The 9,992-nt window shown below is 45.5% G+C and overlaps 3 protein-coding genes across 3 annotated transcripts; 2 read left to right on the forward strand and 1 right to left on the reverse strand.

Moving 5' to 3' along the window:
• Positions 1-360: 360 nt before the first annotated feature.
• On the forward strand, positions 361-2,213 carry LOC124648497. Its single transcript, XM_047188255.1, has one exon. It carries the CDS (start codon positions 417-419, stop codon positions 2,211-2,213), a length of 1,797 nt encoding a protein of 598 aa, XP_047044211.1. The 5' UTR covers positions 361-416.
• A 1,341-nt stretch (positions 2,214-3,554) lies between these two features.
• Positions 3,555-5,997, forward strand: LOC124707400 (phosphoglycerate kinase, chloroplastic). The gene is made up of 6 exons (XM_047239052.1): positions 3,555-3,761; positions 4,311-4,388; positions 4,485-4,745; positions 4,920-5,237; positions 5,371-5,529; positions 5,624-5,997. Exons 1-6 carry the CDS (start codon positions 3,570-3,572, stop codon positions 5,831-5,833), a joined length of 1,218 nt encoding a protein of 405 aa, XP_047095008.1. The 5' UTR covers positions 3,555-3,569; the 3' UTR covers positions 5,834-5,997.
• A 985-nt stretch (positions 5,998-6,982) lies between these two features.
• Positions 6,983-9,202, reverse strand: LOC124650015 (translation initiation factor IF-2-like). The gene is made up of 2 exons (XM_047189582.1): positions 8,893-9,202; positions 6,983-8,049 (listed from the first exon to the last, which is right to left on the reverse strand). The coding sequence occupies exons 1-2, from the start codon at positions 9,200-9,202 to the stop codon at positions 7,220-7,222; spliced, it is 1,140 nt and encodes a 379-aa protein (XP_047045538.1). The 3' UTR covers positions 6,983-7,219.
• Between the last annotated feature and the right edge of the window lie 790 nt (positions 9,203-9,992).

Below are 9,992 nucleotides of genomic sequence, written 5' to 3' on the forward strand. Positions count from 1 at the left end.
CGAGTTTAGGAAAGTAAATTGGACGTCCCTCTTTTCTTTTTGAGATGATAATTCCGGGATTTCCGGTTTTGGTAGAGATCGATAGAGAGATTTGAGTTGGGTTTTGGAGGATTTACTTTTAATACCCGGCCCTAAATATCTCAATTTTCCCCATCGCGTGACAGGAGCCAAGAGAGGAGCGACGCTAGGGTTCAACTCGCCCGCGCCGCCACGCCCGCCGGCGACCCTCCGCCTCCACCGTCTTCCCTCAGTCTCCGTCCGGATCCCACCGTCCTCGCCCGACTCGGCCCCCTCTCGCAAGGTCGACGGCGCCAACAACCTCCCAGCCGGCCCGTCCCCTCCGGCAGACGCCCTCTTCGGTCGAGCTGGACTCCGCCCACTCCTCCCCGGCCGACCTCCTGCAAGTCTTGCAAAAGATGCGGAAAGCTAAGAGGGGTGGTGATCATCTCACTAGAAGCTCTCGTAAGAACAGAAGAGATTCCAAGAATGAATCATTGGTCTCAGGTCGCTTCCTTGGGGACTCTGATCAAGGTGTTCGGCCTGGCCTCAGCGATAGGACAATAGCATGTTTGTCTAAAAGTGTCGCCTCTATTACTTTGTACAATGGAGACACAGTCTTATTTTCATGCTCGGGCATAGCTATTGAACGCCGGGGCTGTCACCTTACAAGGTTTCTGACTTCTGCAAGTTTGGTTAGAGCTCTCAATGCTACAAATGAAGACCATGATGACTTGAAGATTGACGTGCGCCATGAAGGCAATGAAGTGTATATGGGGACGATGTCTCATTATGATTTAGATCGCAACTTTGCTGTTGTCAATGTCCATGGGTTCCTTGATGTTCAGGTTGGATCTTTCCTAGATGCAATGCATGTTCTGCCCCATGGTGAGATATTAGTAGTTATAGGGCGTGGCGTCTCTGGTGAAATAGTAGCCAAGAATGTTGAATTTGATGGTGATTCAAGGGTATCTGAGGATGATGAAGATCTTGATGGTAGAATCTCAGAGGCTTGGGAAGGTGGGCCACTTGTTTCTGTTGATGGGAAGGTTGTTGGCATGAACCTTTTTCTGACTACTACAAGAGCCGTTTTCCTACCATGGGGCACGATTCTCAAGCATCTGGAGCATTACTGGACATCCCTACAAAAGAAGACTGGTTTTGCATGCTCAAAAACTTGGAAGGTTTACTGGTTTGGAGAAAGACCCGCTGGTGAGAAATCTAACAGCCATACACAAGTACATGGAGATTTTCTGAACCAGGAGCAGTTAGATCTAGACTCCATGGGTTACCCGAAGTTACCATCCTCCATGGTTGGAGCTGGCATGATTTTGGTCAATACTTTTGAAGAGACTTTTGGCGACATATATGGTGAAGGTGTCTGGCGAAAATTTAGTAAAAAAGCTTCTAACATAAATCGCAATGTTGTCGCACTGGCTTCATTCAGTGGTGAAAAAAGGCTTTTTGCTTGCACGGGTTTTTTTATTGAATGGAATGGATCTACGATAATTTTGACATCAGCAAGCTTGGTTAGAAATTCAGGTGATGAGAACAAGATTGTTGAAAACTTGAGGATTGAAGTGTTGCTTAATGGCCAATGCAGAGAAGGGAAGTTACAGAATTGTAGTCTCCATTACAACGTTGCTCTAGTCAGTGTCAAGGATTACCGTGCTGTTCGTCCATTAAATACTTTGCTTCATTGGCACAAGGCTATCAAAGTAGCAGCTATAGGGCGTTGCTTCAAATCGGGAGCGTTAATGGCTACTATTGGGGATGAGGTTTCCTGGACAGGCACACTTGATTGCGATTACCTCTCAACTTCCACATGCAAAATCACTAAGGCTGGTATTGGAGGCCCTCTTGTTAGTCTTGATGGGGATGTTATTGGCATGAACTTCTATGATAAGAAAATAGGAACCCCTTTCATGTATTTGGAGGACATTTACAACGTTCTAGCATCGTTTGAGACAAAAAGTAAACCTGGTGAAGTTGGCAATGACAGTGATCCCTCTGGAGAAGCGCCTTTCTGGAAAATGGACGATGATGACAAAACTAAGTTAAACAGTTGGCCTGTGCCCATGCCTCGCTGGTGCAATCCTGACTCTGCGGACGAGGATAAATCTGATGATGATGATGAGTTGGGCTTTGATCCCAAAACTGGCCGCGCGCGGCCGAGTTACGGTTACTTTAAGGGAAAGAAAGTCATGATGTTCTAGATGCAGTCTCACCCTTGATTGTCCACACAATCTCCATAGCATTGCTTGTTTGAGATGGCAGAAGTCCTCTGGCTTGATGAAGTCTTAGTATGTGCTGCCTTTGTATCTTGGAATCATTCTGTGCTATGTCGTGTAATAGCATGCAGTGGTAGTTCAAGTTACACTATTGTACTAAGACTGACAAATTTGCTGCCTGTGGTGTTTGCCGTAAACTGTTTTGGGCACAAATCAATGTTCCGTCCCAAAAGAAAAAGAAATTGCTTTGAGATGTTTGCATGAATTTTAGTTTCCTAACTAACCTCTTTGATAGTACGACATGCTCTCAACACAAGCAGATTATAAAATCTAGGTGTGTTAAAATCTAGGTGTGTCATCACTTTTCTCATCTTGGAGTCGCATTGAGTTTTATCCAATTAGCACATGTGAGGTGGATGTTTCTAGTGTATTTGGTTTTTTCTTACTTGATGTAAACCTGCAGAATTAGGAGTAAGAAAATGATATTTTTGGTACAATTTTTTTGAGGAAATTCTTGGTACAAATTAAGTAGTTAGCTGCTTGACATGCTTCCTCCTGAAACAGTCTACCTGCTATCCAGAAATTTGATTGGGGTTCGTGGACAGATTAAGTAGGATGCCCGTTTTGCGTCCATATACAAGGCGAACGAAGACACGGTGAATCCTACTACAGTACAATATCTGTCGTTGAAATTCATGGCTGGTGAAAGTTTGCTTGTCTTGATCTGTTCGTTGTGTGCGTTCAATTCAGATTGTTTGTCCTTTGTATTTTTTGACAGCCAGATGGTTTGTCCAGTGCGGCTGGTTTTCCAACAAAATAACAGTCTAACTGCGGTCACACAAAGTTCTGAACCAGGATGCGAAGATTCCAAGCCCAGATCACGCAAGGAACAGGGGCCAAGGGGGCACACACGAGGCGCCGATCCCCGCAGACGTCCCCATCGCCGTGATCGCCGGCGGCTCCTCCGCCACACACCCGCCCCAGCCGCCGTCCCGACCTCTCGCCAGCGATAAGCAAATCCCGCCCCCGTCCCTCCCGTCCACAAAGACCCTTTCTTTACCTCTCCTACCTCGCTCCTCCTCTCCACTCCACCCTTCCCCAATCCCAGCCCCAATGGCGTCCACTGCCGCGCCGCCCGCAGCCCTCGTCGCCCGCCGCGCCGCAGCCGCGTCCACCGCGGCGCCGCTCCGACGCGCGGGGCTCGCGGCCGGGTGCCAGCCGGCGCGGTCGCTGGCGTTCGCGGCCAGCGGCGCCGCCGGCGCCGACCCGCGCCTCGCGATCCACGTCGCCTCGCGCTGCCGCGCCGCCTCGTCCGCGCGCGGGACCCGGGCCGTGGCAACCATGGCCAAGAAGAGCGTCGGCGACCTCGGCGCCGCCGAGCTCGAGGGGAAGCGCGTGCTCGTCCGGGCCGACCTCAACGTGCCGCTCGACGACAGCCAGAACATCACCGACGACACCCGTATCCGCGCCGCCATCCCCACCATCAAGTACCTCCTCGAGAAGGGCGCCAAGGTCATCCTCTCCAGCCACTTGGTAAGCCTCCCATCTCTGTCCCTTTCCCAGAAATCGACCATCTCGGTCTCATGTATGCAATGTAGGAATCCAGGACTTGCAAAATGTTTTAATGTGCTCAAGATATACATGATGTATAAGCACTAAACGCTAGCTCTGCCAGTTGCCAGTTTATTAACCTGTCCTAAAACAACTGTTCATCATTGCCAGAGAATTGCTAAATACAGAGTATTTAAAAAAAACAGGGGGTGATCCCCGGTTCCATTACTTGATAACGAAACCCATCTAAATACAAATCTTTTAACTCATCATCGTTTATAACTCTATAAGACTATAACCACAAAATGTTTTTAGCTGAAACCTGCTGCCTGAGCCAAATCATTATTCTGCATCACTACTCTAGCAGTGAATTTTCTTTTGATTATCAAGTGTGATACATTGAAATCCATATTTTCTTTTCTAGCAACTCTTTTCTAAATGATAATCCAATGCTAGTTTCACACGTAGCTGTTTATGATTGCCTCATGTTATCGCTGTGATTCATAACCTTGTTTCTCCATGGATTTGCAGGGTCGCCCTAAGGGTGTTACTCCTAAGTTTAGCTTGGCTCCCCTTGTGCCAAGATTGTCCGAGCTTCTTGGCATTACGGTAAGCTTTATCTTACACCATCAATACTTCTAAATTCTAATTGAGCATATGTTGAGGTGATTGTTTTGATTAAACACCTTGTTGTTCATGATTTAGGTGACAAAAGCAGATGATGTTATTGGCCCGGAGGTTGAGAAATTGGTGGCTGCCCTGCCAAACGGTGCTGTTTTGCTCCTCGAGAACGTAAGGTTCTACAAGGAAGAGGAGAAGAATGAGCCCGAGTTTGCAAAGAAGCTCGCTGCACTAGCTGATCTTTACGTGAACGATGCATTCGGAACAGCCCACAGAGCACATGCATCCACTGAGGGAGTTACCAAGTTCTTGAAGCCTTCTGTTGCAGGATTCCTTTTGCAGAAGGTTACTACTTTTATTTTTACATTTGAAGTTTGATACTTGAATTCTATTAACACACTGCACCACACAGCAAAAGAAAAAAAAAAAGGTCTACAACAGAAGACTTAAAATCTTGTTTTGTCCTTTCGTTGATTCCAAACTGTGTCCTAAGTTCTGAACCATTTTTTTTAATTGCAGGAACTTGACTACCTTGATGGAGCTGTTTCAAACCCTAAGCGCCCATTTGCTGCCATCGTGGGTGGTTCCAAGGTGTCATCCAAGATTGGGGTTATCGAATCCCTGTTGGAGAAGTGTGATATCCTTCTTTTGGGTGGTGGTATGATCTTCACGTTTTACAAGGCACAAGGACTCTCTGTGGGTTCTTCCTTGGTTGAGGAAGATAAACTTGAGCTGGCAACAACTCTCCTGGCAAAGGCAAAAGCAAAGGGTGTCTCCCTTTTGTTGCCATCTGATGTTGTCATTGCTGATAAGTTTGCTCCTGATGCTAACAGCCAGGTATGTTACGCTTTTTTCCCCCCTTCACTGTTGATAATTATCTGTAGACCTTTCCTAGTCAAGTTGAAGCAGTTCACGGATCCGTGAAGATAATTATCAGTTTATCAGTACTTAACAAGACTCTTTTCTGTAGACTGTTGCAGCATCTGCAATTCCTGATGGTTGGATGGGGCTGGACATTGGCCCAGATTCAGTCAAAACATTCAATGATGCCCTGGACACAACACAGACAATCATTTGGAATGGACCAATGGGTGTCTTTGAATTTGACAAGTTTGCAGTTGGAACTGAGGTAATTCCCTGTGCAGTACATTCATCCAGCTTTACTGTGGAACAATTTGCACAGAAAGAAACTTGACTGTGAATCTGTGATATCTCTCATGTAGGCTGTTGCAAAGAAGTTGGCGGAGCTTAGCAAAAAGGGTGTCACAACTATTATTGGAGGTGGAGACTCCGTTGCGGCTGTTGAGAAGGTGGGAGTGGCTGATGTTATGAGCCACATCTCAACGGGAGGTGGTGCTAGCTTGGAGTTGTTGGAAGGAAAGCAACTCCCTGGAGTCGTCGCATTGGACGAAGCTGTCACAGTCACCGTATGAGGCTAAGCTTCACCATGTTGCATCTTCAGTTTTCATTGTACTGTTCTAAACGTGCTATGTTCTCCTCGTTTGCACCTCTTCGACCACTCGAAATGTAAGAGACCAATGTTTTATAGAGAAATACTGGGAGATGTTTGAATAACACCCCTCACCATTTGTGTTCACTCAGTGTTATCTTTTCTCAGTTAACATAATTAACACCTGAAGTGATTAAATGCCAAAGATGGACTATAGGACTGAGACCTGTGGTGTTCCCTCTGAACTTCCTGTGTCTGCACCAACTTTGTTACTCTGCTGGGTCAAGAATGTTTGATTCTCGTTTTCTTTTCTATTCCAGGGAAGTAAACTCTAGAGGTGCTGACTGTTGTGAAGTAGATGTGCATTAGAGTAAGCGATTGTCGAAGTTGAGTTGTGGAACAATCTGGCACATGTTCACTTCTCAATCTGAATGTCCCCTCCTGCCAGCACTACTGAGTCAGCACAAAACTTATGTATCAGCTGAGTGAGCTGATCACTGTAAACATAATACATTTTTTTTTTCTTACTGAAAACATAACCACATGTGTGCTGTTGTAAAATCTTTCATCGAAGGATCATTGTTCAGTTTGGAATTTGGACATGGTAGCCTTCATTAGATTCTCAATAACCAGCAGTTCAGCAATTCTAACAGATTTTCAACATGCTGGCTGCATTAGATATTCATGCTGCCGTAATGAGCAATACATGTTAGCCAAAACTGCACAACATGCGACCAATTCATGAAGAGGGAAGCAACATCAGGTAGCCATAATTTTGGATAAACCAAAAAAAAAACATAACAGTAGACAAAACATCAATTCCTCAGCAAAACCTTCTCATAACAGCACTCTGCTGCTGATTTTGTACTACCAAGATGGACAAAAGACTGACAAGGCCATGATGCACAATACAAACCCCGTATATGCTACAGTACTAAACTTCGTCTTCGTTTTGTTACTTCCCTCGTTGCAGCTGTCTATTTCCCAGACGCATGAATTTTCGAGTTATAATTTGCGTATGTTTGCAAATGGTTTTGGAGCGTGCAACTTAGCACCTGGCTCCATGATATCAAATGTTTACCTTTTTCTGATATGAAAATACACCGTGAATGGTAGATAACACAAGCTAAAATGGTGCGTCTAAATGATTTCCCATTTGTAGTGCCTTACATAATACTAAATCAAGGTACAACATGGCCATAAGTTCATACACAGTACAACAAATATTGCACTTGACATGCACATATCTAGTCCAAAGAAAGCAGTATTACATAGGAAAATAAATTAGAAAGAGACAAATATATGCTGTGAACAACAGCAATCCTAATCATAAAATAGTTTATGCTAAAAAGAACCCCGGAACATGAGCTTACGTCTCATTAGAAACCTCATTGAAAGACAAGTCAAGGTATTCTGCCAGACTCAATCCTGATGTTGACGTTGATATAACTTGGCCTTGATCAGGTTTATTCGTTGATATAACTCGGCCTTGATCAGCTTTATTATCTATCTTTGTACGAAATGGTTCTTGATGCCAGGGCTTGGCACCACCACCACCAGTAGGAAGTATGCTGCCAACAATAGGTCGCAAGTTCTTCCAAGGATCATCAACCATGGACTTGTAGTAGTAGTTCATCTGACCTTGCCCTCCAGAATGGTTCTGAAAACCCGAGCCACCCCTTCCCCCTCTTCCTCTTGAGCCTGGGCCGCTGTAGTAGTTCTCGCCCCTGCCTCGTCCAGAAGATGAGCACGGGCTACCTCTTGGTCCATAATTCATCGGGCTACCTCTTGGTTCATAATTCATTGGGCTACCTCTTGGTTCATAATTCATTGGGCTACCTCTTGGTTCATAATTCATTGGGCTACCTCTTGGTGAGTAGTTCATCGGGCTACCTCTTGGTCCATAATTCACCGGGCTACCTCTTGGTCCATAATTCATCTGGTTGCCCCCTCGGCCAACATTAGAGCCTCTGAACCCAAAGTTGGGCGAACGTGGATAATAATCTTGAGCTGGAGAAGTAGAATGTGGGTTCCAGTGAGGTGGAGGACCAGGAGGTGCTCCTCCATATTCTGACATTGGAGTCTGGAACTGCATAGGACTTCTCCATGGACCAGTCCCTGGTGGAGCCGGTTCCATCTGGGATGGGGCCATATGGTGCTGGTGTGGAGGATAGTTGTTACCATAGTTCCCAGATCTACCTAGATAAGCAAAGTGAGACCAATGATCAGGATGCAAATTTTGTACTCCCTCGATTCATATTAATTGACTCTAATATGGATGTATCTAGACATATTTTAGTTTTAGATACATCCATATTGAAGTCAATTAATATGAATCAGAGGGAGTAATATTATTTATTCATGGCATCCTACAAGTAAACTGAAAATTTCAAGAAGAGACCCAGCTCAATGTACAATTTCAAGCAGCTATCCGTCTATCCAGGTCATTCAGCTATGATCAACCCAATACAATAAAGTGTGAAAACCTGATAAGTAATTTTCACATTTTGCAGGATATGCAAAACGCCAAAATAGAAAATGGGGTTTATTGCAGCACCAGTATAGTTAGAAGTAAGCACTAAACAGCCCAACTCTTTTACTAGCCAGTTTTCACCCCAATATCTAGAGTGTACGATAGTTGACGATGACCACCCTTTGATGCTATGATTGGTGATGTAAATTGTTCAAAACTATTCTCTCCAACCTACAAGGATCATCTAAGATTCTTCAATTGACCAATACTCCCATCCATTAGAAGTTAGCATCCACATACTTCCTAGAAGGCTAGTTTATAGAATAGAATTCAATTTTCGTACCACGATTTTGTTGCAGTTAGGCAAATCCCAGGAAAACTCAGTTGTATAGATCAATGGAAGTGTTAAAATTAAGATAACTATATTCAAATCATACAAATGCTAATCTTACACAAGCAACTAACCTAGAAGTCTAGAACATCTAGGTTTAACCTAGAAGCACCGTATGCAAATAAGCTTCAGGAAGAGAAGAAAGAGGAGCAATACACTAGTAGGGTAAGGTACCGACCGTGAGGCGGAGCTGGAGCGGGAGAGGGGCCCAGCAGGGTGTCGGGGCTCTTGCGCTTGTGCGGGGCGGCGGCGGAGGAGAAGGCCGCGCCGGGGTTGGTGTAGAACCCGAACCGCGCGGGCGGGCGCGGGGCGGAGGAGGGCGTCAGGTCGGGCTCCGGGAGATCCCAGGCCGGCGGCGGCAGGGGAGGCGGCGCGGCAGATGGCGAAGAGGAGGAGGAACCGGCGGCGGCGGCGGCGGAGCGGAGGGCGAGGAGGCGCTCCCGGCGATTGGCCGATGACTCCTCCGCCGCTTGCTCGCCGGAGTCCATCTAGGAGATCAGTATTGCGGCGCTCGTGCGCGATTTCGCGGCGCGTCTGGCTGATACGCTTTGCTGCTATGTTTCAGGGTTCAGATTCGGACTTCACAAAAGATAGAAGAAACCCCTGCGTATTTTCAATCACGGAATTACTTGGTCATGTGATTTCAGAGAGTTCAGAAAAATCATCTAAAAAAAAGAGAGTTCAGAAAAGAGGATTTGCTAATTCTTACACTATACTTCCTTGGTCCGTGGACAAGTGTACATTTTTCTTTTCTGAAAATCAAACATTTTTAAATTTAGTTAGATTTTTACTGAAAACAGTAAACATATGTATTATTAAATTACTAGTCTCTCCCTCCCTCTTTCTCCCATCTCCCTCCTGTGGAACTTCTTCCTCCACCTGGAAAGTGCAATCTCCACAAACCACATCAAAAATCGCCCGCACAAGGTCCTTTAATAAATCACCAACCCAACAACACCAAACCCTTTAGAAGGTGGTGGTCATATAGTACCCAAACCAATCCATGTAGAGTGCCGCGACCAACGCAACCACAAAATACATTTTGCTCAAATTCTTCTCTCGCATCTCACACAAGATGCAACTCATACAATAGATCAATTAGAGATGGTTTTTTTTTCTGGGTGGGGTGTTAGCAATGGAGGAGGGTAATAAATGACTCCTATAGCACCGTGTAACACTGTAACCCCCTCCAAGTTACCAAGATGGATACTTATACCTAAGCTTAGAAAACTAGTTCGTTGTGCCTATTAGCGACATTTTCTCGGTAAAATCGATAGC

The sequence above is a fragment of the Lolium rigidum genome, chromosome 4 (genome assembly GCF_022539505.1).
Source record: "Lolium rigidum isolate FL_2022 chromosome 4, APGP_CSIRO_Lrig_0.1, whole genome shotgun sequence".
Lineage (NCBI taxonomy): Eukaryota > Viridiplantae > Streptophyta > Magnoliopsida > Poales > Poaceae > Lolium > Lolium rigidum.

What these genes read in the sequence shown, in the direction of transcription:
- LOC124648497 (XM_047188255.1), top strand. Translation starts at nt 417, where the DNA reads ATGCGGAAAGCTAAGAGGGGTGGTGATCATCTCACTAGAAGCTCTCGT.
- LOC124707400 (XM_047239052.1), top strand. Translation starts at nt 3,570, where the DNA reads ATGGCCAAGAAGAGCGTCGGCGACCTCGGCGCCGCCGAGCTCGAGGGG. An exon ending in TCATCCTCTCCAGCCACTTG is followed by an intron (nt 3,762 to 4,310) that starts GTAAGCCTCCCA and finishes ATGGATTTGCAG; the next exon opens with GGTCGCCCTAAGGGTGTTAC. An exon ending in AGTTTGCAGTTGGAACTGAG is followed by an intron (nt 5,530 to 5,623) that starts GTAATTCCCTGT and finishes TCTCTCATGTAG; the next exon opens with GCTGTTGCAAAGAAGTTGGC.
- LOC124650015 (XM_047189582.1), bottom strand. Translation starts at nt 9,202, where the DNA reads ATGGACTCCGGCGAGCAAGCGGCGGAGGAGTCATCGGCCAATCGCCGG. An exon ending in CGCTCCAGCTCCGCCTCACG is followed by an intron (nt 8,050 to 8,892) that starts GTCGGTACCTTA and finishes TTGCTTATCTAG; the next exon opens with GTAGATCTGGGAACTATGGT.